At 48.9% G+C, this 16577-nt stretch overlaps 2 protein-coding genes across 4 annotated transcripts; both read left to right on the top strand.

Moving 5' to 3' along the window:
• The first annotated feature begins 26 nt into the window (after positions 1–26).
• Positions 27–2798, top strand: ATP5MC1 (ATP synthase membrane subunit c locus 1). Of its 3 annotated transcripts, none has more exons than XM_032985007.2 (5): positions 27–116; positions 868–916; positions 1490–1567; positions 1849–2024; positions 2578–2798. In XM_032985007.2, exons 2-5 carry the CDS (start codon positions 878–880, stop codon positions 2690–2692), a joined length of 408 nt encoding a protein of 135 aa, XP_032840898.1. In that variant the 5' UTR covers positions 27–116; positions 868–877; the 3' UTR covers positions 2693–2798. The 3 variants fall into 3 exon arrangements, with proteins under 3 accessions (XP_032840898.1, XP_032840896.1, XP_032840897.1); XM_032985005.2 differs by lacking the exon at positions 27–116 and adding an exon at positions 286–389; XM_032985006.2 differs by lacking the exon at positions 27–116 and adding an exon at positions 372–461.
• Positions 2799–4566: 1768 nt separating this feature from the next.
• Positions 4567–16394, top strand: UBE2Z (ubiquitin conjugating enzyme E2 Z). The gene is made up of 7 exons (XM_032985016.2): positions 4567–4922; positions 6572–6644; positions 8447–8634; positions 10567–10678; positions 11289–11401; positions 11918–12008; positions 13845–16394. The coding sequence occupies exons 1-7, from the start codon at positions 4594–4596 to the stop codon at positions 14013–14015; spliced, it is 1077 nt and encodes a 358-aa protein (XP_032840907.2). The 5' UTR covers positions 4567–4593; the 3' UTR covers positions 14016–16394.
• Positions 16395–16577: the final 183 nt, after the last annotated feature.

Below are 16577 nucleotides of genomic sequence, written 5' to 3'. Positions count from 1 at the left end.
ACGTTCAAATATTAACTTTTAGGAGATAATCGGAGAGGGGGCGGGCGCAGCAGGCGCCGGCGCACTGGGGAGAGCGGCCGGGCCCGCCCCGCCGCCATCACCGCTCCACCTCAATGGTAATCTCTATGGTGCGCGGACCCGCACAGAGCGCCTCACGGTCCTCGGGAAGCCCTCCAACCAATCAGCGAGCACGCAAGGAAAATAACCAACCAATAGCGGCCCGCGTGGCGACACCGCCCTCCCGCCCCCGTTAATCTGTCCCGGGATCGTGGTGGGAGGGCTCTGGTTCGGCCGTAGCCAATGGGGAGAGCGGATGTTGTCCCAGGGTGCCGCGCGCCGTGCGTGGCGGCAGCCAATGAGCGCGGAGGACGCGGGGGGGACACGGCAAGGTGAGCGGGGTGGGGGCGCCGGGCTCCGGGCTCCTCTCACAGCCGCCGGCGCCCCGAGAGCACCCTGAGCAGGTGGGACCCGCTCCCGGCTTCCCCCTCCCCCGGTAGCGGGGGAGGCTCTGCCGGCTGCGGGGCAGCGCTGGGCCTGGCTGCCCAAGTCAAGCGGCGGCGCATCCGTTGCCCCCACACCTCCCGCCCCATACCGGGGCTCGGGCGGGCTCGGTTGGCCCTCGCTGGGGGGTTCGACCCTGTTGGGAAAAGCAACAGAGTGCGGTTCAGAGGCTGGGTTGGAAAAGGCCCGAACGAGGATTAACAGAGGGCGGCGGGGGGGCACACGGAGCCGTGCGTGGGGCCGTGGGGAAAAGCCTTGGGGCCGTGGCTGCAGATGGAGGTGGCAGTCCCGAGAGGGGGGTGTTGGCCTGTGGTAATAGCCTGAGGGTTCTCAATTCCTTTTTTTTTTTTCCTTTATTTGTATTAGGTTAAGCAAAATGCAGGCTCCTTTGGCTCTCCTCAGCTCTCCAGCTCTGGTAAGTTGCCTTTCTTCAGATGAGCAAAACAATTCTTCATGGGGATATGTCATGGTGAAGTCTTTCTCTGTGGTGCTTGGTTCAGAACACTGTCCTGGCCACCCTCAGCAGAGGTGGGATCGTGTGGGTTTGCTTTACTGTGGATTTAACAAGGAGGGGAAACAAGGTGACCTCTGGTGACCAGAGGGTGATGCCAACCATCTTAGTAGATATGCATTGACCTGCAGGCCTAAGGGCTTCTCCCGAGAGAAGTTACCTATCACAGAGACACCCCAGTCTCTGAAGGTGTGCATTAGGAAGAAAATGTATGGAATTGTGGTAATGACTGAGCTGCTGTGCCAGATGTGCCACTCGTGCTGCAGTGTGTGGTCTGTGGTAGGTTTACTCATGGGTCTAATCCAACTGGGGAAAGTAGAAAAAACATAGATTTGCACCTGCCTTTGCTTTTTAGCCTTGTTTCGCTTTTGAGATGTTTTTAATAAATCTAGGGCTGTTCTTTATAAAATAACTGTTCTTTTCTGAGGATTAGTGTGGATGCATCCAATTATAGGCGTTGATTGTGTTTTGTTTCAGTTCCGGTGCTGTTCCAGGGCTCTGGCCAGACCAGTTTCAGTGTCTGTTTTCAGCAGGCCTGAGGTTCAGACTGTACAGGTGAGACTTTTAAGTGGTAAATTGGGTCCTGTATTTCTGTGCTCACTGCCTGTGGTACGTGATGGTTCCTCCTGAGATGGAGGAGTAAGTTTGTATATCAAGAGGATGGCTAATGTCAGGACATAGCTTCTAACTCAGATTGGTGATGGTTTCTCAAGCTTGGCTGATTTGGCTCTGCCTTGAGTTAGAGGATAAATGTTGATAATGTTTTGTTTTTTAAAAAATATGTATATTTATGATTAAAAGTATCATTAGCATGTTTCTTTTCCTGTATCCCACAGCTAGCTGGCGTTTCCCATCCACAGCTGACATGCCGTGAGTTCCAAACCAGTGCTGTTTCCAGGGATATTGATACTGCTGCTAAGTTCATCGGTGCTGGTGCTGCCACGGTCGGGGTGGCTGGTTCAGGAGCGGGTATTGGGACGGTGTTTGGCAGCTTGATCATTGGCTATGCCAGGTAAGTTGCCAGCCTGGTTTGAATTTATTCCCGTCTTCCAGCACTAAATTTAGTAGAGCTTTCTCTGGAATACATGCCTAGCTCTACCTGGATACTGTATACAACCAGATACTGTGTTTAACTGAATATAAAATGGTTGTTATAATCCATTATTGGAATAAATAAGAAAGAATCTGAATTGTTTGAATCCACCCTGTACTTTGAGTGATGCAGCTGCTCTGTGGAGCTCTGACTGCCTCTAGAAGAAATGAAGGACTAGTTAGCAGGAACTGTTGTTTGGTACCACCAGGGCAGGTGGAACTAACCTTTAGGGTTCAACATGTCTGTATCACTAAAACCAGGGAAAAATCATGGCTTTCTCATTCCAGCTGGTGGCTGCCTGCCATGAAACTGGTTTGTGCTCTAAAATCTGTTGCCTGTGTGACATAATCCTGGCTTTCTGTAATACGGGCTTTGGTTGGTTGGTTTTGGTTTTTAATTTTTCTCACTGTGGAACCCTTTCTTTTTTTCCCCTTCTCTCTCTGGTTTGTTCCCCCCCTTGTACAATCTACAGGAATCCATCTCTCAAGCAGCAGCTCTTCTCCTATGCCATCCTGGGCTTTGCCCTGTCCGAGGCCATGGGTCTCTTCTGTTTGATGGTGGCATTCCTTATCCTCTTTGCTATGTGACAACTTCTGGCCCTGGCTGCGGCTTCCATCACTCTGTCCTCTGCGGTTTGAGTCTGCTTCCATCAGAACGTTCCAGACTGACAATTAAAGAAAAGATTTATCTAAATAAACTGGTGGCTTAATTTTTTTTTTTCTTTATTCCTAATTTTTCTCTTTATGTTCTAGTCCAGTGGTGGGGAAGTACCTGGGGAAACTGGCATATTGGTTGAAAAGGGTAATGTCCCAGGTATGGGGGTACTTACTAATAAAGGAGAAGGGAAATATGAAATGGTGGTAGGAGGGGAGAAAAACTAATGTGAGTCAGCTAGATAAGAGAGGATGTCCTTGAACAGCTCAAATCTATTTAAAAAATCCCAACAAGCCTTACATTAGCAAGGCAAATACTTCTAGATGAGCTCACAAAGCATTGTGTTTTCCCACGTACTGGTGTTGAAAATGCTATGCCTTTTTTTTTTTTCATCTGACAGTATGTAGAAAAGGTGATGAGTACAGGTGAATGCGCCACCTAGAAGTGTATTAATGGTGTTTGTGTAACTAAATTACCAGTAAGTACATAAGGGTATGTGCTACCATATCATCTGCATTTTCTTTCACAAAGAAGAGCTGGTTTCAAGGTCACAGTATTCATGTGCCTCCTCAAAGCATCAGTTTACACAAAGAACTACAGCAGAGTTATTTCTCCTTACCACCAGGTATGTGCTTCAGCTGTTTAGAGATTGGAGTAAACTAGGGAGGAGAAATGCTAAAATCTAACCTGCACCTTGGACCTTGTGCCTTTAAGGAAGGTAGGAAGGGACATTGGGGGAGCTTGTCTTGTTATCTGCTTTAGATAATTGAATTAATGCAGCTACTGTGTGTGCTTAAAGCCTCTGAAGCATGATTGTGACCTCTCTGGGACTGGGAAGGGGATACAGGAGCTGTTCTGTTTGGTTGTAATAGCTGCTTACACCCTGTGAGGGGAAGGGAGGCTGAGAAGAATTTGACTCAAAAAAACTGTCCCTGACACTTGGAGAAATGTGGCTCTGAAACAAAAAAGAACTCAAGGGAGACTTTTTGGCTGAGCTAGAGAAGAAAAAGTATTGAGGGCAGGTTGGAGCCACCTGCGTGTCAGGCACTCAACACTTAATGTTTCAGGAAAACAACATTGTGTCTAAGCTAGTTGCATGTATTCTCCCTTACACATGTGAAAGTGCATAAATAACTTCTTGTATCCCTGGTAACGCAAAAGTGACCTTGGAACTAAAATCCCTCCCTTGCAGTCGCACACTTACTGTGAGTAACCGAGCGCTTCTGGGCAGCTCCGGCAGGTGTTGTAGGGGTGAGGTGGTCTGTGTAGGCCAGGAGCAGAGCTGTCGGTTTCCTGCAAGCTGCAGTAACGGCTTCCCTCCCCTCGCACCGCTCTGCACAGGCCCTTCTGCCTCCTGAGGCTGGGCACCCGGGGAAGAGCTTTGGGTGCTGCCTGAGGCTGAGGCTAGGCCTCGCTCCGGCCTGAAACGCTGTCCTGCCGCGTCTCCGCAGGCTGAAGCGTCCTCAGAGCGAGTCTGTTGCCGCAGCCGCTTCCCAACAAAGCTTTTTCCCACCCAAAAAGCCCCGAATTTCTGATTTCTGCTGCCTCCAGCCCGGGAGACCCCTGCCGCGGCAGGGGGCGCGCTGCTCCCAGTGATACACTCTAGCCTAGGATGAGGCGTCTCTGTGGAAGGGGCGCTCTGGCGCCGGGAGGGGGGCGGGGGGAGACTCGGTGGTGGTGGTGGGGAGTCTGTGGCGGGAGTGGGAGGGGGGAGAGGGGGAGGTGGCGCTCTGGCCGCCGCTCGGTGGTGGAGGCGAGGGGCGGGGGCCGCTCTGGCCGGCGGACTCGTTGGTGCGGAGTCCCGGAAGCGGCGTTCCCCGAGGCCGGGCGCGGAATGGCGGAGAGTCCGGCCGCCGAGGAGGCGGCTCCGGCCGCGGTGCTGGCGGCGGCGGGCGGCGGCGGCGGCGGCGCTTCGGCCGGCCCGGCCGGCGGCGCGGGGAACCCCGGCGTCTTCATCCCCGCCGAGCTGTGGGCGGCGGCGGGCTTCGGCGCTGCGACGCCGGGCGCCGGGGTCGCCCCGGGGAGCGGCGGGGCCCCCATCGCGGCGGCGGCGGCGGCGGCGGGGGCCGCGCTCCTCACGCACTCCGCTTTCTGGGACCCCACGGTCAGCGGCGACTGGGACAGCGAGCGGCCCAGCCCGGCCTGCCTCCTGCGGATCAAACGGTGAGAAAGGAAAGCCGCCCTACCCGGGAGCGGCGGAGCCTTCCGGGCCCGGGGGGGGGGGGCCGAGCGGCGCTCCCGGAGCTCCGGTCCTCGCCTCTGCCGACCTCGCGGAGCTCCTCTGGGCCCGGGGACCCCCGGCGGCTGTGGCGGGGGGCGCTGCCCGGGCGGAAAGTGGGTGGCAGAGGCGTTTGGCTCGGCCCCGGCGCCCTCGAGGTGGTGCCTGGGCCTGGGGACAGGCCCCGTTCCCTCCCTGCGTCCCAGGGCTTTCCTGGGGACACACCCCGGTTCCCTCCGTGCCCCGGGACTCGCCTTGGCCCGGGGCTTGGGTGAGGATGGGGTCTCACCCCTCGCCTACCCTGTACCACCATCCAGGGTCGCTTTCTCTGTCTGCTGTTGCTGAGGCATTTGGCAGCAGAGCTCCTCGGGGCACGGTGCTAATCCTGCCCTCGAGATCGCTGGCTGCTCCTCGGAGGTGCTGTTAAATGGGGAGGGGAGCAAGCTTCTCAGTCCCCATCAGCAGTCAGGATATTTATCCTAAACCTGCTTGTAGTGATCCTCCTTCCTGGTGGTGCCCACCCATTTGGCTGCTCTGACGTTTTAAAGGATCATTTGGTTAAAGCTGGTGTGTCAATAGCCTTTGATATAACAAGCAATATGGTTTTGTATTGTTAGACATGCTGGCACTGTTTCAACAAGTTCTTCTTCTTCCTTTGGAGCAAGTATCACTGCCTGCCAGGTTCTTGCTCATCCTTGTTCTAGAGCTTGTATAACGTCTTCCAAAGATGGCACCAGATATTTGGGTACTTTCCAATCCAAACGCCAAAAGCTCTGACTTTGTAACTGGAGGCAGGAAGGCGAGGCGCTCCTGTTGCTCTTGCACTTGTTCTCACCCAGAAACCTCTCTGAACTCCAGTTGCTTCCCAAATGGGAAGGTCGAGTGGGAGCCTGTGCTGGAGCTTGGCAGAGCTGCTGTTAGGGGAGGGAGGTTTTTTGGCGGTGCAAGGTAGTGGGTGCCATTTGGTTTATCTGTAAACTGTTGTAGCTGGTTTGTTATTTTTCAGTTTGTGTAGTCCACATTCCTAAGGAAACAAAGGTATTGTAATCGGGTCTCAGTGTCATCCTAACTACTATTGAAGCTGCTACCTGATTAAAAAAATAAAAGTAACTGGGTATATGAAAGAGTCCTGTAAATAGTCGTGAGTCTGAAGAAGGAAAACATGGGGTGGAAAAGTCATCCTTCAAACAACAAGATTCACCTAACAGAATTTTTAAGCAACTACCTTAGGGAAGTGTTTATTGTTGGGGAAGTTTATGGTTGAAGTTATATGCACTGGAGCCAATCTGTGGTAAAATACGAGGCAGCAGGTAGTCAAGCTGCACTTGGTCAGTTGTCTTATGTATTGATTTATTGAATGCTGCTTGTGCTCTTGAAATGCTCCAACTATTTTTGGGGATAAGTTGAAAGAGCTCAGCCAGAAAACAGTCAGAGGCAAAAGAAAAATGTCTCACTCTTTATGAGTTGCAAGTTTCTATCTTAAAAGTCTGTCCCTTTGCATCCATGCACAGATTTGTCATCTAGAATATTCTGTGCCTCAAGGGCAGATGAATGCCAAGGGAGATCTTGACTGATTTCTGTTTCCTTTGTTCAGGGATATCATGTCCATTTATAAGGAACCACCCCCGGGAATGTTTGTTGTGCCTGATCCCCATGACATGACCAAGGTAAGAGAAGATTTGGAGCTGGTTCAACTTTCCGCTTCTCTCTATGTTGCTGTTGATGGCTGCTTTAAGGGTTTGCCCAAATGGAGTATTCCTTTAATGTTTTGAGGGAAGTCAGGATGAGTCTTGCAAGAACATAGTGAGGCTGTAGTTTTCTTGGTGACATTGTGATGGGCTGAATTTAAAAAGGGAGGAGACTTTTGAGGAAACTGCCTCTGGAGTGATACCATTGCAGGGATCTGAGGAGCTTCCACAGATGAAGCTAGCTCTGCATTAGTGGCCCTGTGAACCTGTGGGGTGCAGATCCAGCTCATTTCATCCAACTGATGGTTAAAAACAACCAGTAGAGTAGCTTGAAGAAGAGAAAGCTCCATGGAAAGCTACTGGCCACGGAGGGATTCTCAGAGAGGCTAGAAATTAGGAACGTCCAGTAGCCACAGGCAGTGCTGGAGTGTCTTTAATCTGCCTGTGGAAACTGGAGATGTTTAATTGTTGTGAGCTGGTAGAGAGACGTGTCCCTGCACCCGGGCACTGTCCTGCTGTGGAGCTGCCCGCCAGGTTCTCACAGGCACTGGGGTTGCATTGCAGGTCTGACCCACACAGCTGCTCCCACCCCATGGCCTGCAGCAGACCTCCTCTCTAGAGACACACACGTGGCTACTGCTTCTCCTGCCCCGGTTCTTCCTCTCCTGGCTCTCGGGGTTTTCCAGTACTGGGAATTTCTGATTATGTCAGAGAGCATGCAGTGTGTTGGGAGTCTCAAATGGTGTTCTTGACCCAGTGTGTTTCTTGGCTGATGCAGCCCCTGTTACCTGGTCTGGCTGTGCTGGTTTCTTAGAGTTGTGTGTGAGTGTGTGTGTGAGGTCGCTTTGATTTTCCTCTGCTGCACACTTCTCCCACCCCCCTGACAAACGTGGCATTCCCCAGATTCCCCCCAATTCCCTCCGTGTAAGCACCTGCCTGACTTAGGGCCCCTGGGTTTTTGGAGGTAGCACAAAGGGAGTGTCTCTGCACAGCCAGCTCCAACCTGGGGCACTTAGCTGCAGCTCTGGCTTCCCTCAGCCTGGGTAGCTGAAAGTGCCAAAACGCCCTTCAACGGGAAATGTGGGTTTGTAGAACACCAGCCTTGGGGCTTTTAACTGAAATCCTGAGGAGGTAAGAGGATCGTTAAAGGAAACTGCTCGGATCACTTGGGGAGTAAGCTTCCTTAATAGCCCAAAGGGAGTAGGTTTCCTGATGTACAATTGGGATCTATGAGGGTAATTAGCATGGAGAGAATAGGGTCTTAATTTCAGATCCTGGCAGAGGAAATGGAGTGATTGGTTTTAATAAGACCGAATCAGCACGAGACCGTAAAATTGAGGAATGCTTTAGTTTTGGCAGAAATTCTGAATTTTTTTTCTTTCTAAAATTAGATTTTTTTTTTCATATTTGAAATCTTTCTCTTTTTTTTTTTTTTTTTTTTTTTTTTTTTTTAAGCAGAGCTTACCAGCTGAACTGTGATTCAGCCTGGTTTGGACTGTATAGGGATGTATGGGAGGCAGCTGTTGTGGACTCTGGCCAAACCTTGCATTGGAAACCTGCTTTGCACGTTGAGTGTGGTAGAGGGGAGAGAAGTGCGCAGCAGTGGCTCTGGTGAAGGAGGGAGGGTTGAGTATGGCCTGCACATGGCGTGTGCTTGTAGAAAACGCTGCCTCCGTGCTGCTGCCTGGGTGGAGATTTCTTGCCTTCGCTTGGCTTTGTTGAGGATTTGACGGTGCTGCACAATTTTGAAGTGGTGCGCAAGACGGGCTTTTGTTTTCCAGATTCATGCATTGATCACAGGCCCATTTGACACGCCTTATGAAGGGGGTTTCTTCTTGTTCCTGTTTCGCTGTCCTCCAGATTATCCCATCCACCCACCAAGGGTCAAACTGATGACAACGGGAAATAACACAGTGAGGTTTAACCCCAACTTCTACCGCAATGGGAAAGTCTGCCTGAGTATTCTAGGGTAAGAGGAGACTTTGGCTGTTTTGGTGGGAAATCAGGAGGTGGCTGCAGGCTGTATTCCGCCTCACGCATCCTTCTCAGCGCTTTGTGCCCTGATCTTGCCCCAGACGTGCTTGGATGCACCTTTATGCTTCTGTGAAGTCATGTGCAGAATCAGAGACGTAAAGCAGCACAAATTCCTCTACTGAAATAAGAGTCTAACTTGTCTTTAAAAGCAACTGAGAGTGGAGCAGGGGAAGCACGAAGTTCAGCGGACACTGCTGCTTTTCTCCTGCTTCCCCTTGCAAAGCCTTGGACCAAGCACCGCGTTTCTTCCGCTTTTGCGCTTTGCAGCCTGATCCATAATGTTGTTTGAATGTAGGTTTCTGTGGTTTTAATTTCCTCTCTCTGTGTGGGTTTAAAAATAAATAAATAAAATTAAAAGCCACTAAGAACTTCCTTGAGAGCCATTTGACTGCTCTGGGCTTCCACCTACACATAGTATGTGGGGCTGAGCGGTGGGTGTAATGATTTACAAGCACTGCTCCCATGCTGCCTGTTCAAACAGGCTCCACTGCTGCAAATGCTCGTTATTCACCTGTTTGGATTTTTAAACATGTGAAAGTCCTGATGGATTGAATGGCTCTTACGGCCAGAGGAACGTTGGCTGTGGTGTGATATTCCCAACTGCAGCTGTGACGGGTTCAGTTGCCAGTAAAGAAAGGCTTTTGCTGAGACTCTGGACTGGTACAGCTGGGTTGTTAGTACCTGGTTCTTTCTGCTGCAGAGAGGTAGTAGCAGCAGCCAGGTGAGGAAGGAGCAGTGATGGCTTGAATTACTGTAGGGGTTTGATCAACCAGCATGAGTCTGAGCATGGATGTGGTTATAAAACGTCCTTTGCTGGGATGGTTTGAGCAGTGCTGTGCAGGTGCCACTTACACCAAAGTTGGTCCAAGTAGCTGATACCCGTCAGCTGATAGATCCTGGCCCAGGGCTGGTGGAGAGATGCACTGTGCTGAGAAACACCTTCCTCAGCATAGGAGTCTTCCAGTGAATCCAGGGAGCTGGGTCCCAATGCCTGCAAAGCCCTGTGATGTGTAGGGCATGTCCGTATCTCAGGGGTCTGAATGCCCAGCAGCTCCCACACAAGCTGCCTTGTTGCTCATGCAATTGTAGCCCTGGCATGGAACTAAATTATTGAAGAGTGAACAAAGAGCCTCGTCCTTAGCAGAAATGGGAAGAGCAGAGGGAGCTGTCATTGAAAGGATTTAGGAAGAGCATATGTGGGTCAGCACATCCTTGTTCAGCTCACAGGGAGACAAGTCTGTATTTGGAATTAGGATATTAAGGGCAGGCAGCAGAACAGCTTTTTCTCCTTATGATGTTCTGTGCAAAGGTTTTTGCTACCCTGGGTGTATGAAATGGGCACCTTATTTCTATAGCAGAGCATCTGCTGGTGCTTTTGATGGCGGCCCTTGTGCTGAGTGAGACTGCACAAGTGGTGTCCTTGTTTGAGTCTTGAAAATCAGATTTCAGTTCTTCAGAGTTGTTTCTGACTTACAGTGGTGCTGGTAGCTTGTGTTGCTCCAGGCTGCTGTGTGAGATGATAGCCATAGCTTTAAAGTTCCCTGCAAAATGCTTGGAAAAGTTACTTTTCCGCAACTTGTGTGTGATACCCTGTGTGTGTTAGCTGTGGAGTGAGGTTTACCAGCCTCTCTCGTCTTGCTGAAGCTGAAGTACTCATTTGGTTGAGAGAATAAACTACTTTGACCTGGAAAACTTTCTTAGTATCCAGTGCATTCTATATCTGCAGCAGCTGTGTCTCTTCCTGTCGCATTTCTGTAAGGTATAGATGTGCTTTCTCAAGCTTTCTGATCTTTGGTACTTGGAGGGATGGTGCTCACTGGGCCAGTCCTGTGTTGTTAATTGATGCTTTTCTGTTTTGATGCCTCAGCACTTGGACCGGGCCTGCATGGAGCCCAGCACAGAGTATCTCTTCAGTCCTCATCTCCATCCAGTCTCTGATGACTGAAAACCCCTATCACAATGAACCCGGCTTTGAGCAGGTGAGAGTTTGAGGTGGATCATCTCTGGTTATGCAGCTATTTTTCTTTTCCCTCCACATCTTGCTCCTGGTGGCAAATCCCGTTCTGAAAATGGGGACAAAAGTAGGTTATGTCACTTGGCTTTTTTCCGATTTTTTTCTGCCTCTAGTCAGAGCTTGAGGGGGAGTTGCAAGCCAGCTCTGAACCAGAGGCTGCTTAACTCACATATGTGTAAGGTAACAGAAGAACACGAGGCATTCGAGAAGTTGCTGGGGAGATGGGAAGGCTCTTTGTTTCTCTGCTACATGACTCCTGAAATGGCTTCTTTGGGACATACTGTCACACAGGAACCAAACTGCTCAGATTTTCATGGTCTCCAGCATCTTGTAGAGAGGCAGGTTCCTGTGCTAACTTTATCAGTTCACCTGTCTCCACAGCTGTGTGAGTCCGAGGCTCTGGAGATGTGTGAAATCTTGCCAGCTTTTCATTCGCAGTATAAATTAGCTCAGCGTACACAAAACAGTTGAAGCCATAGTGGGTTCATGCACCAATGAAATTCATCAGGCCGTGGAGGGAGAGACGAAGAGCCATCGCAGTTGTGTGGACTCACTGGCCCAAATTCTGATTCCAGGAGAGGCACCCCGGGGACAGCAAGAACTATAATGAGTGCATTCGGCATGAGACCATCCGAGTAGCAGTGTGTGACATGCTGGAAGGAAAGTGTCCCTGTCCTGAGCCATTACGGTATGGAAAAGAGGCATGGAGGCAGTATAATAAAGTGGGTGTGTATAAGCAGGATAGACTTCTCTGGCTGCTGATCCTGAGAGTTACTTCAGGGAAGAGCAAATCTTAAGCTCTCCCTGGTCCAGTGAAGAGTCATTTTGTTTCCCCTGAAGCGGATGGCTGCATCTGTGTGGTGCCCAGGAGCTGTGCATTGACAAAGGCTGTGTTAATGTGCACAGTGGCTGCATCCTCTGACTTGTAGTTGAGAATAAATGTGCCTTGTCTTGTGGGGAGAAAAAAAAAAAATATCTCGGAGGGAGGGGAGCACAGCTGTTGTGGAAGCATGTGCAGAATCTCTTCAGCTGCAGTGATGCTGCAGTTTGTGTTGCTCTGTGTCCTGCCTCGCTGTACCCTGTTAGGTGCCTGGGATGCCGTGCTGACTACATGAACTGGAGTTCAGTGGGATGGGGTGACCCTGGGTGATGTGACCGTTGTATCACTGTTGTTTTGTGTTTGTTGCTCTCTCGTTGTGTTCAGGGGAGTAATGGAGAAATCCTTCATGGAATACTATGACTTCTATGAAGGGGTGTGTAAAGAGAGACTTTATCTCCAAGGACAGACAATGCAGGTGAGTGGCAGACAATTTTCTTGTTGATAATAAACTGCCTTAGATGGGGATGCGTGGTTAGTGACAACAGTGTGTAGCACCTAGAGGTACATGGGGTGCATTTGGATCTTTTCTATGAAATGTACATTCCAACTTTGAATCAACCATGAAACTGAGAGACGTGAGGCGTTTCTGTGGATAAAACACTGCCATCCCCAAGTTCAGAGTATACACATAATATTTTCAAGGCTGTTAGATTTTTGACTGCTGGACCCGAGACTCTCCAGGCAAGCAGGTACTTTCAGCAGTGGAACTGGTACGGTGCTTTCGTGTGGATTCGGTGTTAAGCAGGGAGGACACATGCAGGTTATCCAGTGCTGGTGGCAACTGAACTCCATTGCAGTATTTTCCTGCTGGGTCACTGCTAGAGTTTCTCTTTTTCTCAGGTTTCTTTGCTCATACAGCAGATAGGAACCTTTCTCTGACACTGCTTGTTCTGTCAGATGAGATTGAAAGTGGCTGACTGAGTCAGAAGTTACTGGGCAAGGAAGGGATGGAGCAACAGTGAAAATATGGCAGACGCATCTAGACAGGTTGAATACAGGTGCTTGTTTCTGCAGGAAAGTAGACTTTAAAGAATAGATTACAAGGCTATTTGCATATGAACAGATGTGTCTTCCTCCCTCATCAGCCACCTCTTGTCTGACTCATTGAGAAATTCCCCTGCTAGAAAAAGATGGAGGTGGTTGATTTAATGATCTTGTGTCTCTGAGCCCTTTTTTCCTGTCAGTGCTGTCAATGGTTGTGTAATTCATAAATTGAAAGCACTCCCAAAGCAGGAGAGTTCATGTTTGGAGCAAGAAATTCCCATAAGGAATGTCTGTGCCTGACATACAGCTGCAGAGAGCACTGAACTGAGGACAGTGTGGTGAAGTTTGGTGACATTAGAGAATTGTCAGGTGCGGCCCACTCTTGTTTCTTCTTCAAGGAGCCAGGGCTCTGTTGCTTTCCCCAGGGTTTATGAAGATCACTGTGTTGTGTTTGGTTCCCAGAGGTAATGACTGCCATGGTTGGTTTTCTGTTCACTTGTAAATAGTGGTGTACAAGCATGAACACAATGTGCTGAAGAGATGGTGTTTTTGTCTTCATTACTCTGCATTTAAAATGAAGTCACTCCAGGCTCAGTATCAGTCGAGTGCTTGCCAGATGTGCTGTCTTGTTAACTCTGGGGCCATATGTTGGTTTGCACCAAAGATTCCCATCAGTTAGGACAGTGTAAACTCTACCACTGCCTCATATAGCCCTGGCAATGTGTTTTCAACCTGGGATGAGGATAAAAGCTGCAAATGTTAAATAATCTCCAAAGACTTTCTGCCTCTGACTTGGCCACATCTCAGCTGGGGGCCTTGGTTTAAAATGAGAATACCGATGCTTTCATTTGGAAAGGGTCTGTAGCACTGATATAAAGTTTGGTTAAGTCTCTGGCCTCTGGATTTTAGAGACTTACATTTGTAATGTTTTCCCTGCCTCCCTGGAGTGATGCTGAGACCAAATCTCTGAAATAGTTTACTTTCTCAAAGCTGGTAATAGAAATTCAACCCATGTCTGCTTGGTCTTTCATCTGTTTTTGAAGTTTGATGGGGTTTGTAAGGTTTCCCAAAAGAGACTCCAGACAGAAATTATCACCAGTTTTCAACCTCTGCCACGACAGTGGGAAGCTAAGGGGCCTCTCCATCAGATTTAACTCTTAAGTCTTTCACTATTTGTTGCCCAATTACAATGCAGCTTGCTTCTTTCTGCTTCTTGCTGGAAGGATAATGGTCTATATTAATAGGCTTATCTATGGTTTTCTTCTAGGATCCTTTTGGTGAAAAACGAGGCCACTTTGACTATCAGTCCTTATTAGTGCGTTTGCAAGGAATTCGGCAGAAGGTGCAAGAGAAACACCAGCAGGAGAATACAGAAATAGACTCTGAGAGCAGCTCCTCCGAGACAGAGACAGACACTCAAGGTTGCTCTAAAGCTTAGAGCTGCGTTAACAGTGGAGAGGCCAAGCCGTGGGGATGTTCTGTCTTCACACTCTAGAGTACCCCTGACAGACTCGACAACCAAACCACTGCCAGAGCGGAGAAAACTGCAGAATATCTTCTGTCTCATTTTACTGCTCTGGTGGATAATGCTGAACGAGAAGACTTCATGCTAGACAAAGCCAAGCTTGTGACAGGCTACTCTTAAAAGGTACTTACTATGCTAGAAAGCCAGAGCATGTGGCATCAGGTTATTTTTTGGAAACACCTACACTGGTTGGTTTTTTTTCCGTTTTTTTTTTGTTTTTTTTTTTTTTTCCATTTGATTAAAGAATGAGATCTAGACTGCGAATCCTCTTTACAGCTTTTCTGTTCCTAGACAGTGAGCCCTTCCCTCGGGCCATGCTGAACGTGGAGCTGTAGCTGTGGGAGCGCTTTGATGAGTCCAGGGTATGACAGGGCCCACGCACCGTGTACCCAGGCGAAACCTTTTTGTGTGGGTTGGGAGATGGAGCCTCCCTGCTCTGTGGAGCCCATCTACCTGGTGTCTTTCTTCTAGACACTGTTCTAGACAGACCAAAGATAAAGAGCAGTGGTGGAATCTGGGCTCCTTTCTGAAAGCTTTACTCAAGCCCTGGGTGACTTCGTCCACTGAGACTTCAGGCGCAGAGGGGCGGATGAAAAGTGGAAACTGCAGGAATCCATAAATCGAGTGGAGGTGTGTTCATCCTGGCGTTTTGGGGAAGGGAGGGTGAGAAAATAATTGGTCAGAGATGGGGGGAGCATTTAAAAATAAGTCTAGTTTGTGTATTATTTTTTAAGGTATTGATTTGAATTTAGCATTCTAGAAATACTTTATTCTGGCTGCTCTGAACGGAGCTGTTTTGTTTCCTTAACTGAAGTACTCTGCTTTCCACCTCTCTAGTCAGTGTAATATTTTCCTCCCTTCTTCCTCCTGCCATCTCGCTCCCCACGGCTACCTTGATCCATTGATTGAAAACCTAGAATAAGGGGCAATTCTAGCTAAGAAAGCCACTGTTTCTGGGTGGAGTTCTTCAGAGGTGTACGCCTTGTTACTGACAAATTCCTTTGCCAAACTTGGCTGAGTGCAAGCTAGCCGAGTGTCGTAAAGTTTAACACTTCAGTGCTTTGAACGTTATAAACAGCAGCTTTTTACTGTGAGCGAAGGCCGGCCTCTTGGAGAGGCATCTGCTGGCTGCGAGTGCCATTACATTGAAGATGTGTTCAGTGTAACTTGGGTGCAGGTGAAATACCCACTTTCTCCAGGTAAACGAACCTGGTGATGATTGATTGGAGCAGTATAATGTTGTGTTGATAAAGAGCTTGATCTACTTTTTTTATTTTTACGGGAGCTTTGATAGAAAGCTAAGCACAAAGTTGCACATTGTCCTGGGCCCTCTCCCAGTTTCCTTAAACACCTTCCTACCAGCTTGGCCCGGTTTCAGACTCCTGATGGTGGTGGGAGAACTTCCAACGCAGTCATCTTTGTTCTAAAAAAAAAGCGCAGAAAGAGGGGCCAAAAGACCCCTGCCGTGTGCTGTACAGAAAGGCAATGCCCCATGCGTCACTGAATTATTTTCAGTCTCTGTGATTTATATCAACTCTTGCAGAACTCAGAAGCCTGCACACTGCTGCGAAAGCAGCTCTGAAAAACTGAAAGGTGGAAACATTTCTGAATTGTTAAGGTGCCGTTTAACAGCTTGGGAACCTTTTTTCCCTTTAACAAGCAAACTTCCCTAGGTCTGTCATTGGCTTGATTTAGACTTAAACCCTGTCTTCCCTCGAGGGAAAGCTGAACTTACATAGGACTCACTCAACACACACACCAGATGAGAGTAAATAAAGCGGTGTTCACCTTGAAATGAGGTCCTGGGGAGGCAGCAGGGTCTCCCGAGAAGTCAGGAGCTGTGTGCTACTTCACCGCCTCTTTAATCCCCTTGTAAATGTCACGTTGTTTTTCACCATTCAGTAGCATTGTGGGTAGAGCTGTGACTCTGCTGCCTTTCCGAGGCAGAGCTGGTTCTGAAATCTGTTTGTGATGCATGTGGCGTTACCATCCACCGATACAACGAAACAAGAAAATGCCTTATTGTGGACACTATTCACATAACTAGCATGTGGCTGTAAAAGAGTATTAGTTTTATAGCTCTAATGTTGTCTGTCCTACCATTTCTGAATGTTTCCATTTCAAAGTGACAATCCTCAAATGACTGCTCTAGGCAGAGATGTTTTAGCAACAGATTTTTAGACCTAATTGAGTTGAAAATATATGCACAAGAGTCACTCTAAGATACCTTGTTTATATACTATTGTACATAAGATTTTTTTTGTGCAATAAAGTTTGTTTTGGCAGAATCTAGACTGTGGTACTCCTTAGTGGAACAACGACTCATTCACAGAGCAGAGAGGACTAGAGAACAGTTTCTCAGTGTCACTGCTGGCTCCAGGATTCTTTAGCCAGAGTCCCATTTGCATCCTCCAAGACAGTTGCAATAGCAGCTTAGATAATTTTCCTCTTGCTGTGACAAGGTAATTAGTTTTC

This window comes from Tyto alba, unplaced genomic scaffold (assembly GCF_018691265.1).
Source record: "Tyto alba isolate M040663 unplaced genomic scaffold, T.alba_DEE_v4.0 Super-Scaffold_12, whole genome shotgun sequence".
NCBI lineage: Eukaryota > Metazoa > Chordata > Aves > Strigiformes > Tytonidae > Tyto > Tyto alba.
Note: the sequence above shows the minus strand (reverse complement) of the source record. Positions and strands in the feature narration are given on the sequence as shown.

Excerpts from the sequence above, each read along its gene's own strand:
- ATP5MC1 (XM_032985005.2), top strand. The coding sequence starts at position 301 with ATGGGGAGAGCGGATGTTGTCCCAGGGTGCCGCGCGCCGTGCGTGGCG. Across the intron at positions 390-867 it reads CGCGGGGGGGACACGGCAAG|GTTAAGCAAAATGCAGGCTC; the intron begins GTGAGCGGGGTG and ends TATTTGTATTAG. Across the intron at positions 2,025-2,577 it reads TTGATCATTGGCTATGCCAG|GAATCCATCTCTCAAGCAGC; the intron begins GTAAGTTGCCAG and ends TACAATCTACAG.
- UBE2Z (XM_032985016.2), top strand. The coding sequence starts at position 4,594 with ATGGCGGAGAGTCCGGCCGCCGAGGAGGCGGCTCCGGCCGCGGTGCTG. Across the intron at positions 4,923-6,571 it reads TGCCTCCTGCGGATCAAACG|GGATATCATGTCCATTTATA; the intron begins GTGAGAAAGGAA and ends TCCTTTGTTCAG. Across the intron at positions 12,009-13,844 it reads TCCAAGGACAGACAATGCAG|GATCCTTTTGGTGAAAAACG; the intron begins GTGAGTGGCAGA and ends GTTTTCTTCTAG.